The following is a 24,884-nucleotide window of genomic DNA, read 5'->3' on the forward strand; positions in this document are numbered from 1 at the left end:
GTCCCTTCCAACCCGAATATTCTATGATTCTATGATTGATTCTATGTGAATCCATCCTCAAATGTAGGAGGTTGCCCCCCACCCCAAAACTAGACTGAATTCAGCATGTCCGTCGTTTATCAGAGTCTAAGGATGGAGTTAGGATGAGACTAGTGTTAGCATGCCGATTGCACCACTGCACTGCGGAATCCCTGCATGATCTAGGTGGGGCACTGAATGCACCAAGGCAGACAGTGCATGGTGACTTTAATATCTACACGGATTACAATTCTTCTGAGACAGTGCTGGGTATCAAGGCCATCATGATGGCCGTGGTTTATCCTAAGTGGTTGCTGGTGAACTTCATACAGATCTATTGTGTGGGTTGGGATTGGTGTTGGGGCTACTGGAAATTTTCCCCATGGATGGTCTTATCCGGTGTTTGATAGAGACTGGGCCTGGCTAACAGCTAGCTGGCTGAAACTCAGTCTCGAGAACATTGAGATGATGTAGTGGACATGACCAGAAGACAAGGCAGCGGTTTAACTGAGGGTGTTGTTCCACCAATTGAGTTTGCAGCCAGGGAGTAGTGTTGGATCCGCAGCTGCAGTTAGAGGATCATAAAGCAGCAGTGGCAAGGAAGGCTTTTTGTCTCTGTCTGGCTCGGAGACTGCAACAGTTTCTTTTGGATGTGGGCTTTGCAGCCATGATTCATGCCTTTATCACTGTAATGTGCTTAACATGGAGCTACACCTTAAATCAAACCAGAAACCAAAGCTGGCGCAGAAGGTGGGAGCCTGCTCGGTGAGCGGTAAATGTTTCTGAGAATATGTGACCCCGTTGTTCTGGGATCTGCACTGGGGCCTAGATCCTCAAAGGTATTTCGGTGTTTGACTCCTATTGATTTCAAGAGTAGGTGCCTAAATACCTTTGAAGATCTCGGCTTGGTTGCCTATTATTGGAGTTATGAAGCTGTAAAGGGCCTGGCACCTGGCTATTTAGGAGATGCCTCTGTCTTGTGCCTACTTCTGCAGAAGTGGTCAGCGGAGATACCTGAGTTGAAGCTTTGTGGTATAAAAAACAATCAACCATCATAGGCGTTTTTGTCGATGGGCCCTCGACTGGAATTCATTCTTCTCTTTGCCTGAAATAGCCCAGACATGCTGGCTTTCAGGGCATATTGCCTGGTATGATTTCAGGGAAGGAGGGGCGAGATAAGGACTGGCATTGTGTGTGTTGGGGGGGGTTGTCTTTGGGCTATTGTTGATTGAATGGCTCTGCTTGGGAGTAGAAGACCAGGCATGAGACTGGAAGTTGATTCCCTGGTCTGATAGTGCTAATCCCACAGGCTGGTCACAGCACATGAATGTTCAATATTTAAACTGCTGTTTGTTGTTGACACAGTGGCCGATTTAGACAGCTGCCTCACATTCACCCTCTTTCAGACAGCTGCAGAGTCTGAGGTGGCTGAGTGATCCGAAATATCCAGCATGAAATACCGAGGCTACCTCAAACCACAAGCTTGGAGCCCCCTGTAACCTTCCCAGAGAGAGAAACTGAGACCCAAGCACCTTTCTGCATGAGAGTCTATTGGATGAGACTTTCAAATTAAGCTGCTGTCTGCTCTGTGTGACTCCCATTACTCTTTACTTTCAGTTGGGGACAGCTCATGTGGCAACAGTCAAAATTTTCCCTTCTGGTGCAGTGTGCAGGGCTCTGCATGGCTGCTACCCTTCACCCTGGAGGTGGCTGAATTTCAGTGGTGCTTCTCACATACAGAGCAGTTTGGGCTAGAAGGTGCTATAGTAATATAATACACTTTTAGTGCTAGTCATCCTGGAGGGATGTGTTTGTACCATAGCAATGACATGTCATATACAAATAATTCTATACGTGGTGATAGTATTTTACACATATAGGGCAAATTTTGAAAAAGTCTGTGTGATTAGGAACCTAAGTCCATTGCAAGTCAGTGGAATTTAGACACTTGAATCACATAGGTGCTTTTGAAAATTTTATCCATTAGCTAATCCTTGTTGGGGACTTCAGGTGCTACCATAATATAAATACTTCCTAATACCCTCACTACCACTAAACTACTGCTAATCATCATGATAATCCTCACAGCATGCTGTAAGGTAAGTGGACAGGTTAATCTGTACTGAAGGGGCCTTGTGGTTGCTGCTAATGGTAGTGTAGACCAATCTAGCCAGCTTTTAAGAGGGTTTTGGTATATAGTAGTGCCAATTACAAAGTAAGCATAATGCATACAGCTGGTATATATGGTACAGAGAGTGAAATTCTAAACTGGGCAAAACTCTTAATAATTGGTAACAGAGAGCAGTGAGAAATGGGAACAGATCCAGTAAGCAGGACATGATGACTGGGAGTGATACAGGTATTGATGTTGGACCCTGCTTTGCTCTCACGATCCACTAGTGGCCTGGAAGATGGAATATACTTGCAGTTGTGCAGATAAGTAGATGGCATGACATGAGGTATATCTAATGTGTCTATCTTCACATCATTGTAGTATCTAAGTGTCACATATAAAGTTAAGGGTCGTGTTCGGCAGTCCAATAATTGATCTAAATCTCTTCCCCGTTTCAAGATGCCTTCTGAAGTGGGATCATTTGTGGTGGTTGTTCTTCCAGGAGAAAATGTGGATGGTCTGTAGTGCTAGTCAATTACTAGGGAAAGTCCTACTCAAACAGAGGAGTCTTGCAATGAGTAAAAAAAGTTTGGCTTTTAAATGGACACACTGCAAAAGGCAGCAGTGAATAGGGAAGCAAATAAGATGATGATATGAAGTCTAGACCACCATGCAGAAGAGTTTGATAAGCAACCATACAAAATCTAGCAAGATCACATTTAGAATACTGTGTACAATTTGAGACACCAAGGATGTGAAGGAACTGGAAGCAGGACAGGAGAAGGAGACTAATTGGAGAAAGAGTCTCACTTATAGCCATGAGAAGAGGCTAGATTTATGTTCACCAGTAGACAGGGGAGCAAGAGGGGACATGGCTGTGGTGTGTACAGTTCTCAGGGATCTTAAAAGACCAATGTTACAAAATAGTGTGAAAAGGTAACAGGCTTGGAAACACATGAGCATGGTGTGAAGCTAAGGAAGTAGCCTGGGGGGCTTCTTTATGGAGAGGGTGATTGTTGTACAGAACAGTCTTCCAAGGGAAGTGATAAGCTTGTGCATCATCATCATCATCATCATGGCAAATCCCAGAGGGACCTCCTTGCAGATCAAGAGCCACCCAGACAAAAAATCCATGCCTCAGCACCACTATTAATGGATTTTATGAAGTGTTAGACACTTAATAAAAAGAAACATATCTAGGAATTAACATCAGCCAGGTTCCTTCCCATCCAGAATGTAGGTTCTTCAGCTTAGCCAATAAAGTAAGATTTATCCCAGACACTTTCCAAGAAGTGTGGGTCATAAACTTCTTTACTTCTATGCCAACTTCTCTGTCAGTGCTGCTCTTCCAACCACCATTCGGGGAATGAGAAGGGTGACAGTTTGCAGGACTTTGGCTGTTGCAGCCACAAAGAAGGAAGGGAAAGAAGTAGCAGCCTGAATTGCCCACGCCAATCCCTCACGCTTGCATGCAAATTGATTCGTATGTGCACAAATCAGGCAATAGCTTGTCTGTGTGTGTGTAAATGCAGGATGCAGATGCACAATTTAGGCAGCAACTTCTAAAAAATTGAAGTTGTCTGTGCAATTCTTTTGTTCCTCCTTGAAGAACAAAGGGATGCTGTGAGAATGAGGTGTTGATTGATGGCGAAATCTTTGTGTGGGTCTGGCATAATCTATCATGCTTTGCCTGATAAGCTCCCACTGACTCACCACCTACTGGGGGAGAGCCAGCAGCTAGCCTTCCCTCTTGGTGAAGAACTAAATCAAATAAATAATAATAACATAGGTAGTGAAGGGTCCCAAAGCACTGTACAAATGAAAAATAGATATAGATATAGAGGAGCATGTGAAGGGGTGCAAAGGATAGTAATGTGCCTGGCTCCCAGTGAAAGTCAGTGGATATCAGGTGCCGAAGTCTGATTTCTCCCTTTAAAAATCTCCCCCGTAAAGTATACATAGAAGAGTCATTTCATCTGCCACTGAAATGCACTAACATCTGGGAGGGGAATGAAATAGCTGTTAACGCAATGTACAGCAAGTTTATGCTACAGTTTAAGACCAAAAATGAAGACAAATCCTATATCCAAGAGAAAGTGAAAGGTGATGAGAGGTTAGCGCTAGAGCTGGTCAAAGATTTTTAGGTAGAACAGTTTTCCACTGGAAAATGCAGTTATATCAAAATCAAAATGTTTCACAGGAAGGTGTCAATTTCATTAACGTTTTCAACTGGGAAGTATTGAAACGAATCATTTTGACTTTCTCATTTCATTTCAGTAATGTCAAAATGCTTTGTTTTGATGTGGTAAAACCATTTTGTTTCAACTTCATCATTTCCATTAATTGCATTTCAACCTTTTATCATATTAAAATATTAATTATATTTAATATTACATAACTTATTTGTAACATTTTATATGATGTTTTGACATTATCAAAATAAAACCATTTGACATTATCAGCATGAAATATTTTGATGTTTCTGAATTTAATTTAATTAATTTATTTATTATTTCAATTCTGTGATACATTTTGAAATTTTGTCTTTTTCATTCTGATTCAGAATAAGAACAAATTCTGAAACATCAGAAGTTCCCACAGGATGAAATTTCCATTTTACAACCACTTCTAGACTAGTTAGCAGGTTTAGCTGCAACAGGCCCAGAACACTGGAGCTAATCCCTCTACTCTTCCAAAAAGTGTCATTAATGATCGTAGTTTATTGGAACACTGGTTTTATATTCCATCCAAAACCTTAAAGATCCTCTTCCCTTTTAAATTGAAATGAAGATTCGTTCCTTTCTTCTCTCCCCCTCCTCATTTTTCTCATCTCTCTAATCCATTGGTCTCAAACTTTTCCACATCATGACCTCATGTTATACCAGAGAAATCCTATGGGAGCCCCCTCGCCTTTGTCATAAGTAAGGGGATGATGATGGTAACCCCTTGAAATCTATTTGAAGCCCCTTCAGTGTCAACCTCTCAAGCTGAGAAGCCATGGATCAAAATCTGTCTAATCTATATATCTATCTAATCTTCATTACCATTACATCAAAAGCTCCAATCCTTCAATGAGCTCTGCACCTTTGTGGAGTTCCAATGAAGTCTCCCATGTGGAGCTCATTACAAGACCAGGGCCTAAACGGTCCATGAAATGTGACCATCAGACTTGGGTGTTGGTGTGAACTTTCCACCATTTGGCATCCAGAATTGACCCAGCACCAGTAGATAATGAACTTTGAGGTGTCGGAGGTTGCCAAAGGACTACAGAGACCATGGTGTTTCCTTTGAAAAACTGTCAGTTGGAGATAGGTCACCATTGACTTCCCTGTGTAGATACTCCACACCACCCAGTCTCCCCCTGCTACTGATCGTCCCGAGTTTGAGGGCAACCCAGTGATATGTGATGATTACATCACACAGCAAGTGGGAAAGAATGAATTTGAATACTGAGCAGTGGAGAGAGTTGAAGGAAGAGGGAGGTCTGTTAGCAGTTAAATTCACACCAATTTGTCCCTCTAAAATTATCTGAATGCAGGAGGAGAAACTAGAACAGGGGTGGCCAACCTGAGCCTGAGAAGGAGCCAGAATTTACCAATGTACATAGCCAAAGAGCCACTCCCCCACCCTGCTCCCAGTGCCTACCACCCACCGACAGCCCCGCCATCAGCACCTCCTCCTCCCTCCCGACAGCTCCGGATCGCCTGTTTCGTGGGGGGGAGGGGGAGGAGCGAGGGCACGTCAGGCTCAGGGGAGGGGCAGGGCTTGTGGCAGAGCCAGGGGTTGAGCAGTGAGCACCTCCCAGCACATTGGAAAGTTGGCACCTGTACCTCCAGCCCTGGAGTCGGTGCCTCTACAAGGAGCCGCATATTAAGTTCTGAAGAGCCGCATGAGGCTCCGGAGCCACAGGTTGGCCACACCTGAACTAGAGCATCACCAAAGCATCCCAGGGGCTCTAACAAGTGACTGTTTAGCAGGAATCATAGCTGAAAGTCAAAGCAACAAGGGACTTTATGGCTGCAGTTTTCCTCTCCTTGTTCTCCTCCACTGCAAGAAATGAAACCATCTTTCACATCATGCTTCTGGCAGATACTATGCAGTTGCCATATTTTAAGGCAACCAAATATTGCCTTATTTTTCTGATCCTCCACAGGTTGCAAATATCCCTTGAGCTTGAATCATCCTTCTAGGGCATGCACCAGATGGTCTTGTGGGGATGAGATTTTCAATGCTGCCTAAAATGTTTGGAGGACAATTTCCCAGTAAATTTAATGGGAATTGGACATCTAAGTCCCCTGGATGGCTTTGAAAAATCTCAACCTTACGCAAGAAGATTATTGGAGTGTCAGGGTGTTTGCGTGTGCAAGAGGCAGAGAAAAAGAGAGAGGGAAGCACATAAAGAGACAGACAGACAGACAGAAGGAAAGCACGTGCATGGCCACTCTGTCAGACAGATCTCAGCATAGTAGCTGGTGTTCCCTTTCAGCCCCAAATTATTCTCCCAATAAAGAGCAGGATTTTGATGCCTTTAAATATGCGGATTTTCTAGCAGCTCATGAAGAAATGCAAAAGTTTAATTGTCACATTTGAAAAAAATAAGGTAATGACTATATTACAGAATTTGTACTCAGTGAAAAATCCAACCAAAGGGTGGGGGGAACAAACCCCAAAACCTTCCCCAAAAGAATTATACACACCATTTGCTGAATGAAAAAGCATTTCCAAGTATTCGTCAGTGCTTAATAGAAGAGCAAGAACTGTATTTTACATTGTGTGTTTTGAATGTAACTTCTAGTGTGATTCTTTCCCAGCTTTTTATCTGTGCTGATAACTGGGCCCGGTCAGAGCATGACTGAGGGCAGGATCCCCACCCACCTGGTGTCTCCCTGAATCAGAAGTGTGCTGTGTATAGTAAACACTTCTGCTCTGCCAGTCTAGCCTGTAATATGTGGCCTTGCAATCTCCTAAACTCTCAAGAAGCAAGGACTGTATCTCCAGCTAGAGGAGAACTTCAATCACCCAAGTGCACTGTCAGCCTCTTTCCAGACCTCTAGTCACTGGTGAGACCTGCTTTCCTGATTGCGCTGTTTCTGGTGCTTTACAATTGTCACTCAAGGCTGACATTATGATTTGTAGTGCCCCAAACTGCCGGTAGGGCAGAGGAAGAAATCAGACTGTAAGAGCCAGACCCATGGCTACCAGAAGTGAGGGATTTGAGGGGCAATCCTGGTAGTCAGAGTCACTTAGAACCTCTAGAGAAATTGGACCCTGAATACCTAAGATTTCACCACTGACCCCAAAGGCCCAGGTGTAGTCACTTGTCTTAGTCGTGTGGTTGGCCATGAGTCACATCTTGCAGGCAACTTACAGAGAGAAGCAACCCTCTCTGTCTCCCCATCACTGTTCTCTAAGTTATGCTGCAATACCATTTCCTCTCGCACCACAGCTGTTCTCTCTGCAGCTACCTCTCTTTGCTATACTGGGGCCTGAGGGTAAAATTTTCAAAAAACTCCTAAGTGACTTAGGAACCATCAGTCCCATTGACTTTCAGTGGGAATTAGCCACCTGAATACCTTTGAAAATCTGGGCCTTAGTGTCAGTCACTTTTGAAAATAGGATTTAGGCGCTTTTGAAAACTGTATCACTAACAGCCTGCCCCAAAAGTCAATGCTACTTACTCGCAACCTATAGTAGAAGAATTGGGCCCCAGGTTTTACTCTAATCAATCTCTCCTCCATGCTAGGGCAATTTAGAAATATTATGCTTTCCCAATCCCCAGTTTCCAGTTCTGGACTCTGGCTCCATTTCAGCAAAGCAGTTAATCATGTGTATAACTTTAAGAATGTGTTTAAGTCCCAGGGAGTCAGTAGGACTTAAACACCTGTTTAAAGTTGAGTTAATGGGACATGCTTAAAGTTAAGTATGTGCTTAAGAGCTTTGCTGAATAGAGGTGGTTTGCTGACTTGAGGCTTCTATTGCAAATCTGGCCTAAAGACAGAGCCTGCAAAGCGAAACCTGCATTCAAACCAAAAATGGAACATTTTCTCCTTTCAAGGCTATATTTGAAAAGTGTTATTTCTGGTCTGGGTAAGAAAAAAAGAACCCAAGAAAGATTCCTAACCAATTAATAATTAACAACTTTCAAGTACAGTTATGTCCACATACATTGTCATTTGTTAAAAAAAGAATATTTTTTTTAGTGTTTTAACACTTTTTTTCAAAAAAAGAGAAGAAATTAATGTACACATTACATAATTTTGGCACTGATATCATTTTTAAAAACATTTTTGTTAATATTTATCATGGTTTGTACAAAACTGTAAACTATTTTCAAGTTTTTTTTTTTTAACTTTTGTTCATGGTCAGCTTTCAAAAACTGTCACTTTAGAAAGAAAAACTGGAACAAAGCAAAAACCAAACACAACCCATCCGCCCTGGGGAAAAAAAACGGAGACAGTTTTTGAAAGGACGCACAGGAAGTGATTGGTGAGCATGCCCTTCCTGACAAAGTCGTTTCATTCTGCAGAACATGGATTTTCAATGGCAGTCCAACACAGGAAATGCCTGCCTGAAGACAGGGAGTGCCCGCCCACCAATCATGCTGTCACACCTGTAGAGTAGACAAAGATGGCTCTTTAGGTCATTTTATTTTATTTCTTTGTTCTTGTTTTTTCCCTTTTTTTCCTCCTTTTTTTCCCCTTTTTTTACAAAAATTTCTACATCTAAATCACTTTCCTAGAAACATTATTTTCCTTTTTCCCTTTTGTTTCTTTTACATTTGTTAAAGCAGAATTCACTTTTGTGAAAAAAAGACAAGGATCAAGGTCTCATTTCATGCAGAAAATGCAAATTAAAGATAAAAATGGGTGTTAAGTTTCCTTTTTAGTTGTTTTGTTAGGGGTTTTTTTTTTTTGGTTTTTTAAGTATTTTTAAATTTTTTTTAGGTTTTTTTTCAACACTGTACAGGATGCAACGCAGCCACGCAGAGTAGGTATCGATGGTCCATAGCAGTCCCTGCAGTAATATACACTGATATGTCATGACTACACCATTGGTCTCCCTGTCTTTTTGTTGGTGGTGGTGTTAGGTTGTTTGCCTGAATTTCTGACCACACAGGATGTCCCCCAGTTACACATAATGTTGCCTCTTCTCTAGCTTTGAGAGGAAGCTGGATGGGTGGAGTCTGAGAGGTTGACACATTGGCATGTGAGGCCTATAGATTCTTTTGAAGGATGTCCCGGCCTCATACAGTCCGAAGAACAACTGGTGCCACCACTGTGGCAAACCTTTCTGTATTCTGTTTGTACATCCTGGAGGAAGGTATCTCCACATAGCAAGCACAGCCCCGACTGGACATTTGTCCTTGTTTAGAAGCAGAGGGCAGCATGGGCCAATGGGAGTGGTGACCCATTTTAACTTCTGCAAAATGGTGTGATTTTACACAGTGATACAATATCATGACATGCCAGGCAATGGAAAGTTGTTACCATGAAGTGTGCAATGGCCTCCAATATCCACACCAGGAGAGTCACACATACTTGCCAACTGGTCTGATTTTCCTGGCATAATCCTGAACCTACCCTTTTTCCTGAGTCACTCAGACAGAAGGGCTTAATATATTTGATTACATTTTTTTCTTCCGGCATATCTCTTGGTCTATCTGTGCATTTACACTGCACCCAACACTGTCAAATCTGCTGAACCCCTGTAGGGGGCGTTGTTGTGATGGCTTCTGGGGTTGCTCATAATTGCCTCTCTTGGGGCTTGAACCTGCAATATGCTGAGAATTCCGGCTCCGATCCAGCAAACGCTTTAGCCCATGCTTAATTTTAAGTGTGCGAGTAGCCCAGTCGAAAGCAGTGGCACTGCCCCTGTGCTTGAAGCTAAGCATGTGCTTACGTGGTTTGCCAGATCAGGGACTGAGTGCTCTGCACCTTGCAGGGTGCAGTGCTTACTGCTTTTAGGCTCCCCCATCAGCTCCCCATGCTGAGTGCTTTCCTGCTGCAGTATGGGGCAGGGATCAGCCTGAGGGGGGAGGGAAGCTGGGGAAGCTGGGAGGAAGAAGAGACAACCACTATCACACCAGCCACCTCATGGTCCCTCATCCCCCACCACCCCTCACCATCATCAATGGTGGCAGTTTCCCCTGGAAGGTGGGGGTGGGGGGGAGAGAGAGAGAGAGTGTAAGGAAGCACCTAGGGAAATGGGGGGAAGGAAAGGAAGGGGAAATGCCACAGAGTGGGGGTAGCACTGGGAGGAGATGTCGCAGATCCTGTGGGGCAGAAGAAGTAGAGACACCCCAGCGGGGAGGGAGGGAGAAGGTGTGGTGAAAGATGGTGGGAGGGGTAGAAGGAAGGTCCCACGCAGGGACTGAGGGGAGGAAGGGGGAAGAGGGAGCAGTGACTCATGAAGTTATTGGGGTGGGGTCTAAGCCTGCAATCTGCCCTGTGAGGATGCTAACAGGAGGGAGCAGTGTCCTGGACATTCCCCAACACACCCAACAGGGCTGGTTTGCCATTAGGGCTTGACCCAGTACAACAGGGACAGGCAGGGAGAAGCCTGCTGGAGAAGGTCCCAGGACCTGCTGTGAGACTCTTGGTTCAGAGAAGCACTCAGGATGAAATCCCAACCCCATTGACGTCAATGTTAAAACTGGGTTTCACCCTTAGACTCATCCAAAATCTGAAGCCCGAGGTCTCTCCCTCTGCTGGTTGTCCACCTACTCCTGCTACGCTGGCAGAGGCGCTGCTTGTGGCTTGGTAGCATCATGCTGTGGTGAATATATATCATTGTGCTGATGCAATGTTGATATGATGTAACAGCTGACAGGGGTTGAAGTAGGTTGAAAGAGAAAAGGGGAGAGGTCCCTCTTCTTCTGGCAGAAGAGGGGCAGCTAGAGTGTCTCCTCACTTCTTACTTCAACCCCTGTATTCAGGGCATCCCTGCCATGGGGATTCTTGATGGCTTAGGAGATGCTATCTGTTTTCAGGCCCTGATGAGGAAGATATTCCTGTAAAAAATAACTAGGATCCATACAAGTATCCTGTGGAGGGTGACCCAACGCTCTCCAGAACTCCAGCTCTTCCAGTCTGTTGTCCCAGGAAAAATGCTCTAAATGTTGGCAACTACGTCAGAGCCTCAGCTCTTGACCAGGTGCATCTCATTACAACGGCCACGCAGCTCCTGCGTGATGTCATGATATGGCGTGAGGCTCTCAGTGAGGCGGTCAGAAGTTAACATGTCACTAGGGCTGGTCATTGTCACAGCAAGGGGCTTTTCATTTGCACCCCACCCTCAGCGCATTAGCACTGGAGATTACCCTCCTTAGGAACAGCCATTCTCTCAGCAACATTCAGCTCTTCACATGCAAGGACTTCACAGCTCTGCTGACAGCAAGAGGAGGACAAGGATGGCAAACAGACACTTGACAAAATCCACGGTTCCCCAGTGGCCCATTCATGCCTAGGGCATTGCAACATGGGGCGTGCTGGCAGGGCCTTGCAAGGTGGGCACAGAGAGTGGCAGCAGTGAAATAAAAAGGACCATATCTGGATGTGAGAAGGACAGAGCCAGCCCTTCTCAGTGTGGGGCAGAGGAGACCCTAGAGATCAAAGAGAGGAACGTCTCTTCTAATGGAAGAAGGAGTTAGTGAATTCCTCTAGCAAAAACCCCTGAGAATGGATGAGTCCCCCTCTCAAATGCCCAGGCAATGTCTGCACGTTAGCAAGTGAAGCCATGTTTTCCTTTCGCCTTTATTAATAGCTCCCCAGGCTCCAGTGCCAAGCACAAGCTATGTTTACTCTGCTTCTCACACCGTTTCGGTCTCCCAAGAGCCCAGAAGGAGAGCCAGCTCTTGGCTCGTTCTCTGCCTAACCACAGCCAACGCTAGCAAAACACACCTGAGCACAACAGCCAACCCAATGGAGCAGCCAGCTGACCTGGTCCAGCTAACCATGGATCTTGCCAGGGCACTTGGGACAGGGAAGCCATCACCAGTCCTACCTCTTGGGTGGGCTGTCCCCTGGACAGGGCCACCAAATAGAATCTGGAAACAGAATGTGACTGAGTATAGTATTTAACCCTTGACCTGCCGCACATCATCCAGCTGGCCGGCTGGAATGGCCTAGCTAAGAGAGAGGAGCCTCAGCAGAGGGTAACTGCTGAAGCTGCAGCAAAATGAGGGCAATAAGGGTATTGTGAAGAGAACACCCATAACATATATTGATATTGGAGGGAGGAAACAATTGCCCTCCTGGTTACGCAGTGATAATCAGAAGGCAATATCACACTGTCAGGAACTTTTTCAATAACACTTTCCAGGACTGTGGCTTGCCCAGTATAAACTCCATCTCCCCATGCAGGCTTTGAAATATGAATGTATTCAAGGGTGTGTCTACCCAGTGATGAGCTGCCAAAATCTTAACAATGGGTTCCCTCCTCACCCCACGAGGGGGTCGTTGCCCGCCCTGCCCTCCGGGACTCCTGCCCCATCCAACCCCCCCCCACATTCCTTGGCGCCCCCCCCAGGACCCCTACCCCATCCACCGCCCTCCCCTGTCCCCTGACTGCCCCCAGAACCGGGCAGGAGGGTCTCATGGGAAAACCGTAGTGGGTGCCCACCCCACCCCTAAGAGCCAGAGGCACCTGCCGGGGGGGCGACGTGGGGAGTCCCGGCAGTGCTTACCTGGGGCAGCTCCCAGGAAACATCCAGCAGGTCCCTCTGGCTCCTAGGGGCGGGGGAGCATAGCTGGGGGGGAGCAGGGGGAGCGGCCGCTCCCCCCACTGATCACATCAAAAGTGGCACCTTAGGCGCCGACTCCCTGGGTGCTCTGGGGCTGGAGCACCCATGGGGAAAATTGGTGGGTGCAGAGCACCCACCGGCAGCTCCCCACCCCGTGCCCGGCCCCAGCTCACCTCCGCTCCGCCTCCGCCTCCTCCCCTGAACGCACCACCCCGCTCTGCTTCTCTGTGCCCCCCGCCACCGCCAGCTTCCCACGAATCAGCTGTTCAGGGGGAAGCCGGGGAGGGCTGAGAAGCAGGCTGCGGCTTCCTGCTCAGGCCAAGGGTGGCGGAGGTGAGCTGGGGCGGGGAGCGGAGCCTTCCTCACACCCCCCCCACCCGCCCAAACTCACCTCCGCCTCCCTCTCAGCCTGCCCCAGCTTCCCGCGCGAACAGCTGATTCGTGGGAAGCCTGGGGGGGCGGAGAAGCAGAGCAGGGCGGCGTATTCAGGGGAGGAGGCGGAGGCGGAGTGGAGGTGAGGTGAGCTGGGGCTGGGGGTGGGGAGAAGCACGGGGGGCGGCGCGTTCAGGGGAGGAGGCGGAGGTGAGCTGGGGCCGGGGGTGGGGCGGGGAGCTGCTGGTGGGTGCTCTGCACCCACCAAATTTTCCCCTTGGGTGCTCCAGGGCTGGAGCACCTGTGGAGTTGGCGCCTAAGGCCCCACTTTTGGCCAGTTAAATTTAGAAGCCCTTTTAGAACCGGTTGTCCCTCGCGGAACAACCAGTTCTAAAAGGGCTTCTAAATTTAACAACTGGTTCTAGAGAACCGGTGCGAACTGGCTCCAGCTCACCACTGTGTCTACCATATATTTCTCTCTGTCTCCCTGTACACACACTCAATATCACACGAGAAGCACCTTCTACTCAAGCACCTTCTACACAAGGTTATGCAACCAGCTTGCCCATATCTTACAGAGGGCAGGCAGCCAATCACTCTCCTGCTACAAGAGTGGGAGGGGGAAGTATGCAAATTTGGCACACTTGGGTTGGGACTTCCAAAAGTACCTAGCTGGTTTAGATTGTAATATCTTTGGAGCACAGCCTGTCTTTTGGGTCTGGGATGGTTACAGCACCTAGCACAATGAAGCCCTAGTCCAGGACTGGGGCTTGTTGGTTCTCTCACAATACAAATAGTTAATACTAACCACAACAATGCAGGTGCAAAGGTCTTGTTGACTTTCAATAGAATGTGTGCTCCTATATCACCTAGATGCTTTTGAAAATACTACCAACAGGTTCTGATGTGGGACAGGCAGCAGCATCTGCAGATGGGTGGATGTAAACTTCTCTTAAGCCATGCTGCTAATGCACCTCCCTGCTATTCAGAACAACTCCTCCTAGTTCAGTTTTGCAAATGACCTGTAACGGACCATCCTTTCCTCCCTGCTATTCAATTTTGGGACTCTCATGAGCAGAGTCCGACACCTGTTCCATATAGTTTGAGGGCCATGTGATATGGGCAAATATGGGTACACCCTAGGCTGAGTAGATGCCATTGTCACTGCAGTGAAGAGAGATTTTGCTGTTTAAGAATGACCATTCCTAAGAGCCTAGGATCAAGATCCCGCCCCCCTTTCAAATTTTTCATGCACACATAATACAACATTCACTGACCAACTGTTGAGCCCACCTTTCCACAGGTTCTCTGCCAGCTCTCCATGCCCAGCTAAACTGCCCACTACTAACCGAAAGCAATTTAAAGATGAGATAGACAAGCAATGCCTTAGCAATGCCAGGACTTTGCAGTTTTCACCCACCAAATCTCCCACACACAAAGAAAGATGTGACTGTCACTTGATGGGTGGTTGCATTTATCCCTACATCGGCCATTCTCCTCCCACTTGATGCAGAAAAATACCAAGGTTCTTATGCACTCTTCCACCACCCTAGTCCACAACCCATCATCTCTGCCTTCAACAGCGCTGAGCCAGGATAGAAGCCAGCACAGAAATTAGGTCCCCATCCATCTGAATGCTGACAATTCCCTGCACTTGAACCCATTTGCCCACACTACTGACCTAGACAGCCCCTGAAAACCAAGGATGCAGCTTTGCATGAGGTTTTACAAGCAGTTCAGCAACGCTAACAGCCACTAAAAGAGGCAACTAACTCTAGTGTTAGGTACCTGCTCTTTCCCCCATCCCCATAAGAAACAAACCTACAGATGAAGGTGAATTAAATTGGAGAGGGTCTTAAAATGTCTTTCTCAGTAATTCTGCTGAGTGCCTGAGCATCTCCTAGACCTCATCACCTCCTGCATCCTCAAAACACTATGAGGAAGAGCTCAGCAGCAGCAGCTGCTTCCCTTCAGAGAGGGCTCAGACTGACACTGCCTTCATATCATCTGAATCATTGCTCAAGGTTTCTGCAGGTGGTTCCTCCCTTATGATGCTCCTTGCCCCTCAATCCTACATCCTAAGATATGGTAAGGCAGAGTTTCCGCCAGTGGAATCAATGATGGTGGAATCCTGCTTTGAAAAGCCACCCATGCACCATCATCTCACTTCTCTTCCTCCCACCTCTAATTTACTCTGGCTCAGAGGAATCAGCCAGTGCCAGCCACTCAGCTCATCACCACAGGCAGCTGTGTCTCTGCATGCACACCCGGCTCCCCCCCTTGGAAAGGTTTTGGGAAGGGGTGTCAGAAGGCTGAGCCATAGAACATTTATCACATTTGTCACCTTTCAGTTGTTTCACTTCTCTTCTGAATGTACGGAACCACTTTTATTTGGTTTACAACAAGACATTATAAATCAAACAACTTTTTTTAAAAAACCCACTATGTACATCCCGTCTCCCCACCCCTCCCCACCCACACAGTCTCTGCAATAGGACCTGTTTTCAACACATCTGCTGGAATTCTCTCCTTCTGCCCACACCCCATCTTTCCAGACTCCTAAGTGCTCCCACCCCTTGGTAGCCCCCACCCCCATCTTCACAGAAGCATTTGGCAACTATGTGTTTGGCTTTGACATCTGGAACTAGGGTTGAGCTCAGCCTTTGATCTTGGCTTTGGGTGACCTCCCCTCCAGTCACTTATCCAAACCCAGCTCCTGCAAATTGTCAGGATGCAAATGATTGTCCCAGTCTAAAGGAACTGAGCTAGCACAGGGGCCAGATCACCTTTGAGGCTCCGTCTACATTTGAGCTGGGAAGCGTGATTCCCAGCTCCCACAGACATACCCATTTTAGCTGTGCTGCAGCTAACATGCTAAAAGTAGCTGTGTGGCTGGGGTAGCAGAGGCAGCGGCTCAGGATAATGGCCGGAACCCTCCCCCAGGGAATCTGGATGGGTATGCACTCAGGCAGCTAGCCCAAGCTGCCATCCATGCCACCCTGGTTACCCAGCTAGTGTGCATATGTCTACGTGAGCTGAGAATCACACCTCCCAGCTCTAATGTATAGATAGGGGAGGGAATGGACTAAGGCTATCTCCTGACCCCATTGTCTTCCAGAGACTGTGGTCTCTGCAGGTTAGGGTTAAGAGTCATGAGGCCAGGTTCATTTATGGCTGCCTGCAGCTGTACCCAGTCTGTTTGGATCAACAGAGGTCTTCAGTATCCAGCGCCCCCAATCCCTTCAAGCCCATTAAAATTGCACATCTTCCTCATGCCATAACCATCTCTAGCTCATCACTAACTTTTCAGCAGCCGCCTTCCCTCTGACTAGTGACCTTTGGCCTGCAGCTCCAGAGGTTTCTACTGTTTTGCCTGATAATGACTATACGAGACAAAATCTCTTTTCTCCCCACCCCGCAACCCCAAGGCCTCTGGAGGAAACCTAGTTGAATAGACCAGCTTGATCAGTGACCCAGATGATTCTGTTTCTGGGAAGTATATGGCGCTGTCCCTTGGTAGAGGACATGACAAGCTTTGGCAGGTTCCCCACTTATTTGCAAGACATAAGCTGCTGGTGCGGTGTCAGATGTGCATGCGTTAGCAAGAAAGCTGGATGCCACTTAAGACCTACAGTCCTGTTTGTTTCATGCACTGTGAACTTATCCTATATACACTACGGGTAGGGTTAGGTTGAAAATATGAATACAAAGGCATATATTTTCCTGTTCTCTTAGTAACCAAGGCTTCAGTCTCCCATGGAATAGCAGGGCCTTGCTACATGGACTTTCATTTTTCCTCTCTGTCTCCCAACCCTCAATTCTTATGTCTCTAGGTTGAAGGAAAGAGATGGGAAGGGGACAGGTAGGATATAGTCCCAAGGTCCCAGTTCCTAAAGGTCCCTGAGTGACAGCCCTACACTAGTGTCAGAAAATGAAACAATTGGGGTAAATTGGCCATGTTTATCCTGAGAGAATTTCCAATTCTATTTCTCTTCCTTTTCCTCCTCCTCTTTCCCCTTCTTGGACTTTCTGGGAAAGAACAAGCACTTGTCTCCCCCACCCCCATTTTGATGACCACATGCAACATGGGGCTTCTCTCCTGGATGTGAAGGAAATCACTACCAGGTAATTAATGCAACGGACAGTAATCCTGTCCCAATCTGAGATTAAAGCACCCCATACAGGGGCCTGGATCACCTTCACCACTGAAGCAAAGAGGCAACCTCGGAGATAAAACCAGAAGCTTTGATAAAGAGGTATAAGGTCCATTCCTTTCTTTCCCACTGCCATAGCTTCACAAAAACAAAATGGATGGTTGGAGCTGTGACCAATATTTCTACCCCAAGTAGGACCTTTGGGGTCCACTGTTTTAAATGAAAGGTTTATGTATGGTTGTGTTCTACTCAGTGCGGGAGGGCTACCACAGCTCCTCCAGGAACTAAAAAGAGTGGGTGGTGATAGTAAGGCAAATCAGCCAAGCTGAACCCCTGACCGAGAGAGATACCACCTGTGGGGGAGGCTCACATCTACTAGTTCAGACTGGATTCTCCAGAGGCCAACAGACAAAGAAAGGACTTTTGAATAAATAGCCTGAGTTTAAACTGACTCAGGGCTTTTGTTGTGGATCTAAGACTGATGAACTTGTAACCAAACAGAAAACCCAGTTGTGGGTTCTGAAGGACCAAGATCCACCAGAGCCCTAGGTCAGAGTTTGGATGAAGATTTTTAGCATGTGTGCAGGTTCTTTTATTGTTTCTAATGTGTTTTCTCTGTAATGCTTTCACCGTAAGAATAACTGTGCTTGCTTAAAAGGAGCTGGGTGGTAACTTGTGCCTGTGAGCCATGTCCTGCACATAGCCCTCAGAGAGAAGGCAAAATGCAAGTGCTGGCAGATAGTCTGGTTTACCAGGAATATCACTGTGTAAATTAAGAAGCTGTGCAGCCTTAAAACCCCCAGTGAGGGAGTGAGACTCTGCCCAGAAGAGATGAGGACTGGGAGCCTGAAGCTTAAAGTGGGTGCCCTTGGTGCACCAAGGAGGGGAATACAGTGCAGTCATCCTGAAACTGTGACATGGGTGAGGGCAGCGTGTGTGGGATCTATGCCAGTGTGAATTGCCATAAGGGCCAACAGCACTGAAAGCAAGCACTACAGAGGGGAAACGCTCACCATCTTTTCGGGAAAAGAATAGCAAAAAGAGAGATGGGGGAAATGAGATATGAGCTGCTGAAGAAACAGCAGTTGTTGAACATGTATGAGCAGTGAGATTTGTCTGCTGATCTGAAGACAACGGAGGCAACATTGGGACAGCAGCTATGAAAAGTGAGTGTTGCTTTCCCCCCATACCTCCAATGGAACTTGCCTTGAATTTACTTTTCTATAGGCACATGTCACCCTTTTTCTGCACTCTTATGGGAGCGTCAAACCTGTGCGTTGTAAGAGCATTGTTCGCAGATTTAAGGTTCTTTCCCCTATCTGCAGCCTCCTTCAAAAGATCTTTCTGGAATCACTGGTCCCCCATAGTAACACTGTGATTCATCTCCTTTGCTAAACAGCTGTGGAGTGGAAAGAGTACAGCTTTTGCCCTGGAGGGAGGTGTTTCGAGTGTCCTCCTGCATTTATCCCCTCTCCCCCATACAATAAAATAAGAGATTGATTTACAGGGCTCTTTTGTTCCCCAGCAGTCTATCCTGTCACCAGAAATTAGAAGGCTGTCCCTGGCTGGTGTGAAAAGTCCTGACCACACACACTTTAGCAAGATGATAGTGTAGAACCAAGTAATCAGGATGTCTGGAAATACTGAGACTGATTCTATCAAGCAAACCTGACCTAGTAATGACAGGTCAGAAACATTCAAAGAAAGAAAGTAGGACAACTCCTGAAAAGAAAGAGAACCCAGCTGACAGAGAACCAAGACAATAACAAAGGAGGCTGAATCAAACTCCCAGATGGCTGCATCACCAGTGGACCATGGCTTAATCCCTGACTGCTGGAGCCTCTGAATGGAACTATGGCACTCTGGGCTCAATCCCTGATTGAAGCCTTAAATAGGAAGTACAGGACTTTGCATTCACTCTCCAGCTGCAAAAGGCTCTGGAGAGTAATTATGGGGCCTGGGTTCAGTCAGTGGCTGGTAGAGGCCCCGGTGCTCAGATGGCAAATAACTCTGATGATAGTTCCATCCTCCAAGTATCTCTATCACTGCCAGGCATCAGTATTGGCTGAAACTCAAAACATTTAGTCCCTGAGGCCTGGGCTCTCCCAGCCAATAAGGATTAGCCAGGGTTTCCCCATCCTTGCAGAGCTAATGACTGTAGCTCCTGAACAATATTCCACAGCATCATCTCCTCTATAACTTGGCCCTTTGCCTTTGTTCCTTATCTACCATTTGAAGGCATCATGTGCTATAGCTGCCTTTTATTTATTTTGGCCACACTTCATAGTAAAGATCTATTTAGATGGAATTAATAAACAGCAATTGGCTATTTTAATAAACAGCCAATTAATTGTTATTGACACTTATGAAAATCCAGCATGTCAATAGGTAGCATATAACCATGGCTTATAACCACTAATAACATTTTCTGATGTGTTTATAACTTTCTATAACACATGCCACTCGTGTCTGGAACATGCTATTCTTCTACTAAATGTTTGTAACCCTTTTTAAACCATTGATAAATAGAAACTTAGTATAAAGTGCAATTTACTTTCTTGCCTGCCACATTAGTGTGACCCCGCACTGTACCATATGGGCATGGTTCACCAGTGCAGTTCTAATGCTATGCTCATGCTGCACTCAAACCCCAGGTTCTTCTCTCATGCTCTGCCATATGGGAAAGTGGTTACACTAAAATCCCATCTGCACCACAAGTGCAACAGCATTGGGGAAACCCGCTTACTACAGCATTGTCCTCTGATATGAATAAAACATGAATCTTGTTTTGCAGCGTAGTTGGAAACATGAGCACGATTTAAAAATTGCGGAGGCAGGGTATGTGTGCATGTGCAAGTATATTAGTGCAAGAGAGATACATAGGTGATGGCTGAGATGGATGTATCCTCTATTTGTGTGTCCAGGGTCCTATTAGTAGAAAATGTATAAGACACATTGCTCATATGAAAATAACAATACTTATTACTCATATAGGACCAGATCCTGCACCCACCCATGTCAATGGTAAAAATTCTCCTTGCCTTCAGCAGTGCCAGATCAAGTCTATCGTGCTTTACATTTTCAAAGCACTGTACAGACACAACTTAGTGAATAAATCAATATACAATAGGTGCATGTGTCACTGGGGATATGGAGCATCCACTGGTGTCAAGCTCTGAGCTTTCTTAGCCAATGGGAACCAATGAGGGAGCGGGAGAAAGGAAGAGAATGCTAGAGAGCAATAAAAGGGACATTTACACTAACAGCAAGGTGTGCCTATTGCACTTATAACCTTGAATATACACAAGCAAGGTTCTCCATGACTGCTCCATGTCTGGAAGGCATAATGGAGAATGATCCTAGGGTTAAAGTTTTGCACTTGTGAATTTATTTTTTTCATGGCTTTTATTGGCATACAGTTGTACGGGAAATATTCTAGGCCAACATTTTCTGAATTGGCCTGTGATTTTGGGGGCCAACAATGGAGGAACCTGAAATCACTGGCTGCGTTGGAAAATGTTGGCTTTAACATCCCAGGACAAGTTACTTTTGTGTACCATTAACAAGTGCTAATGGTTGGAGGCCACCAAGAACCTAGGGCTTCCACAAGCACCAAAGGGATCAGTGTTTCCATTTCAACCTCCTGCCTACTCAGGCTTTGGAGATCATAGCCTTTCAGAATGATGTTTCTCTAGCTCAGTGGAACTCTGACATATAGTTAATACACCTTCTGCAAGAAGGGAAGTGGTGTGTTCCCTTCTACACTCTAGCTGCATTAATGGATCTGCAACAAGGCCTGGCTTAAGAAGTATGCGTCAGAGTGCCCCAGCCTGCCCCTTGCTTCTACTGCTTTTATGAAAGCCCAATTGCCATTCACAGATTTCTCTACCCAGAAGTCTAGAAAGACAAAAACCACACTGGAGTGGTCAGAAGTCATCTAGTGGTTTGGAGTCCAGAAAGTTGTTCACAGAGAGCAGGTGGAGGAGGAAAAGGGTTAGGTTTTAGACTCCTATGACTGGTTCTCTCCCAAAACTCAGCACGCTTGGATGGAAGGTGGGAAATGTTTGGAACACTGATCTCTGTCCCTCTCATTACTGGGCTGACTCAAGGTTAGTCAACAAGAGATCAAATGCCGACTCCGGACAGTGGCACAAATTTCCTGGCCAATCTTAGACCTCTCCTCTCCTTAATATTTGTGTACCTCACTGTGTGACCATTCCAGGCTGGGACCCCCTCCCCAACGTTTCCTGCAGTTGTAATATGCACACAAAACCCTGCTATTCCCCTGGAAACACCAATGGTTAAACATGACCTGTGTCCTCCTTCTACAAAAAAAATTACAAAAACCCCCCTCCCCACCCCAGAAAACATGCACGCGCGCACACACGCACACACGCTCGCATGCTCACACTGGAAAAACAGCTTGCAAACTCCTGAAGGTGGAAAAAGGCAACTTGCAAATGTGCCTTTGTTTTTGATATGCACCCTCCCACCCCACCCCGCCTCCTTACATCTCCCCTCCCCAAGTAATTCCCAATGCCCTCCCCCAGCTGTTCCAAAATAAATATTCTTTTTGTTTGTTTAAAAGATTCTTTTACACCTGTAAGCAAGAGAAAGAGATAGAAAGAAAAGAAAGACCATGCAGTGTGAGAATGGATGTCCCCGATCTCAGTGACTCCAGGTGGGAATAAATGAGAAGGGGCTAAGAGTGAAAATGGGTGAAAGATTAAAAAAATAATAATATCAAGAAGAACAAAGAGATGAGACTTCAGTGGTAAAATGGAGGTGTGGGCAGCGCATCAGTGAGCACATTTAAAGATCGCTTATTCCTCCATCCCTGTTTTCGACTCAATTTCATTAAAACTTTTCTTCTTCCTTTTTTTTTTTAAACTTTTCTGTGTTTTTGATTTTGGGGTTTTTTTTTACAATGGTGAAGTTCTTCGGCACAAAACCGAAATCAAGACGAGGCCAACCCTCCTGAAACCTGAGACCCCGACCCAACCCCCCTGTCCCACCTCCCCATGCTCCGTGTTTCTAATGTGCTGAAAAGAGAAAGTAAGCTTAGAATAAACCTACCAACCAAAGGAGGAAATGATAATAAGAGAAAAGAGTAAACCCGAACCCAAAAGACCACAGCGCTCCTGTGTTGTCATTGTCTGAGAGTCTGTCCCTATCGCTCCTGGAGGCCGCAGGCATCAATTTACATAGTACAACCAGTAAATGAGGTTGAAGAATCCAAAGGTGATTGGAAATATGATCCGTGACCACTTGTCAATGGTGCTGACGTCTGCCAGGTCCGGGATTTTGAGCTTCAGCTTAGAGGACCGCCGGCGGAGGCGGCAGTTGGCACGGTTGCGGACAGCAGCATGGTGGGTCAGTGGGACATGGCGGTCTAAGGTGGGGTGGTGGCCAAAGCCATCCCGAGAGGCCAGCTGCTTGCGGAACTGGATTCCTGAGCCTTCAAAGGACAGGACAGAGTTTCGAGAGTCGCCGACGCTGCTCATCATGTCCGTGGCCAGCAGCTCATTGTTCATCTCCAGGGTGCTGAGGAGGATGTTGCCATAAGGGTCAACCTGGAATGGGGAAGAGAGAGAAAGACGTCAGTGATAGTCTGAGCAAAGCATACTCGGGGCCAGATTTATCTCTTGCATCATTCCACTGGCCTCAGGGATGGTTTTGGACTATTGTCTGGGTAACAACAATGCCCCAGGCTGGGTCATCTACAGACTGAACAATGGCCTTCTGATCTAAAAGCAAGGGGTGCTATTGCTCTAGCTGAAGAACACGCTCCATCATCTTAAAGGCAGGGGCTGACTCTTTAAAGGGCTGTACGTGATTCCACCATGAGAGGGGGACAAAGTCCCACTCTGTTAGTGCTCAATACACCTGTATCACATCCTCGTCCTCTCAGAAGAGGATGGCCCTAATGGGGCAGGGTGAAGGGTGAGGACTGAATGAGCACTCTAAACTCAGGGGTATTTGGTCCTCATGGGCATCCATTTGTGGAGGGTGTACGCTTTAGCCTAGTGTATAGTAAACACGGGGACTGTCACAAAGGGGAGAACAGCCCCTCCAGGGCGCTCCTGGACTGAACGAAGGTGATGTATCTGAATTCTCCTGCTAGAAGGTAGGAAGGGGACAAACCTGCTCCCTCATCCTTTTCTCCTCGTATCGTTGACGCTCATTGTTTGCCTTGCTGAGCCGCTCACTCTGCTTCTTCTGCTGGCGAGGGCCCCGCCCAAAGAAAATGTAATTGACAAAAGCATATTCCAGGAGAGCCAGGAACACGAAGACGAAGCAGCCCATGAGATAGACGTCGATGGCCTTGACATATGGGATCTTTGGGAGGGTCTCCCGCAGGTGGGTGTTGATAGTGGTCATTGTGAGCACCGTGGTGACCCCTGCAATGAGAGTGCGCATGCTCCGTTACCGAGACGAGGTGGTGCCACAGCACGGCACTCACTCATTCTCCCCTCTGTCTGAGCAATGCAAGGAAGGGGATAGATCAGTGTAGGGAATGAAAGGAGGCCAGGTCTCTTAGACACTCCCAGCCCCATCCTGGCTGTTGGCAATCCCCATGATTCTGTCCTCTGCTCTCTAATTCTCCTTTTCTGTGTGACCTTAACTGTGCCTGTGGTTTCAACTACAATCTCTACAACAGTGGCTCTCAGTCCCAAGCCCCTCTCTCTATCTATGACGCTCTGTACCTCAGGGGAACACCCTATATCCACATGTTCATCTTTATAAAATAATTGTGTGGTATCCAATGCCAAGTTTGTCATGTTGGGTGTCTTCGGAAGGCTCATGATGCACTGAGCATGGTTGTTATAGTGATCTTATAGTAATTGTTACAGTAACGCTATAGTGAGGTTATAGGTTATAATTTCATGTATTTAGTTATGAGGCTGAAAATGTATCCTCCAAGAACAGAGAGGCAGTTTACACCTCATCAGGGCAGGTATGGGACAAACCCAGCCCAGCCTCACAGCAGCAAAAGAATCTGTTAGACTCTCGATGGAGTCACTCTCTTCCTTTGGTCACTTTGGAACTGTGATGAGGTAATGCTCACCTGACTTTGAAGGCAGAGGTGGGGCAAAGCCAAGAGGGAAGAAAGGACATGATAAAAGGGAGAGACAATTTGCCATGCTTTTTCTCTCTCTTCCACCTACATCTACAGACACCACACCAAGCGACTGAAGCGCTGATCAAAGGGGAGAGCTTGGCTGAAGGGCAACCAGCCAGCCTGTGGTGAGAAACATCTAAGTTTGTAAGGGCACTGAAAGTGTTAAGATCAGCTTAGAATTCATTTCGCTTTTATTTCATTTGACCAAATCTGACTTGTTATGTTTTGACTTATAATCACTTAAAATCTATCTTTATAGTTAATAAATTTGTTTGTTTATTCTACCTGAAGCAGTGCATTTGGTTTGCAGTGTGTCAGAGCCTCCCCTTGGGATAACAAGCCTGGTGCATATCAATTTCTTTA

At 46.5% G+C, this 24,884-nt stretch overlaps 1 protein-coding gene across 2 annotated transcripts in view; it reads right to left on the reverse strand.

Annotated features, from left to right (window-relative positions):
• Positions 1-21,956: 21,956 nt before the first annotated feature.
• Positions 21,957-24,884, reverse strand: part of GABRQ (gamma-aminobutyric acid type A receptor subunit theta) — an 87,654-nt gene continuing 84,726 nt past the window's right edge. For both annotated transcript variants that reach the window (XM_074964373.1, XM_074964374.1), the window contains exons 8-9: positions 23,543-23,799; positions 21,957-22,971 (exon numbers count right to left, since the gene is read on the reverse strand). In XM_074964373.1, the coding sequence (XP_074820474.1) occupies positions 22,594-22,971; positions 23,543-23,799 (635 nt within the window). In that variant the 3' untranslated portion in view covers positions 21,957-22,593. The remainder of the gene's footprint in view (positions 22,972-23,542; positions 23,800-24,884) is intronic.

This window comes from Natator depressus, chromosome 9 (genome assembly GCF_965152275.1).
Source record: "Natator depressus isolate rNatDep1 chromosome 9, rNatDep2.hap1, whole genome shotgun sequence".
Taxonomy (NCBI): domain Eukaryota; kingdom Metazoa; phylum Chordata; order Testudines; family Cheloniidae; genus Natator; species Natator depressus.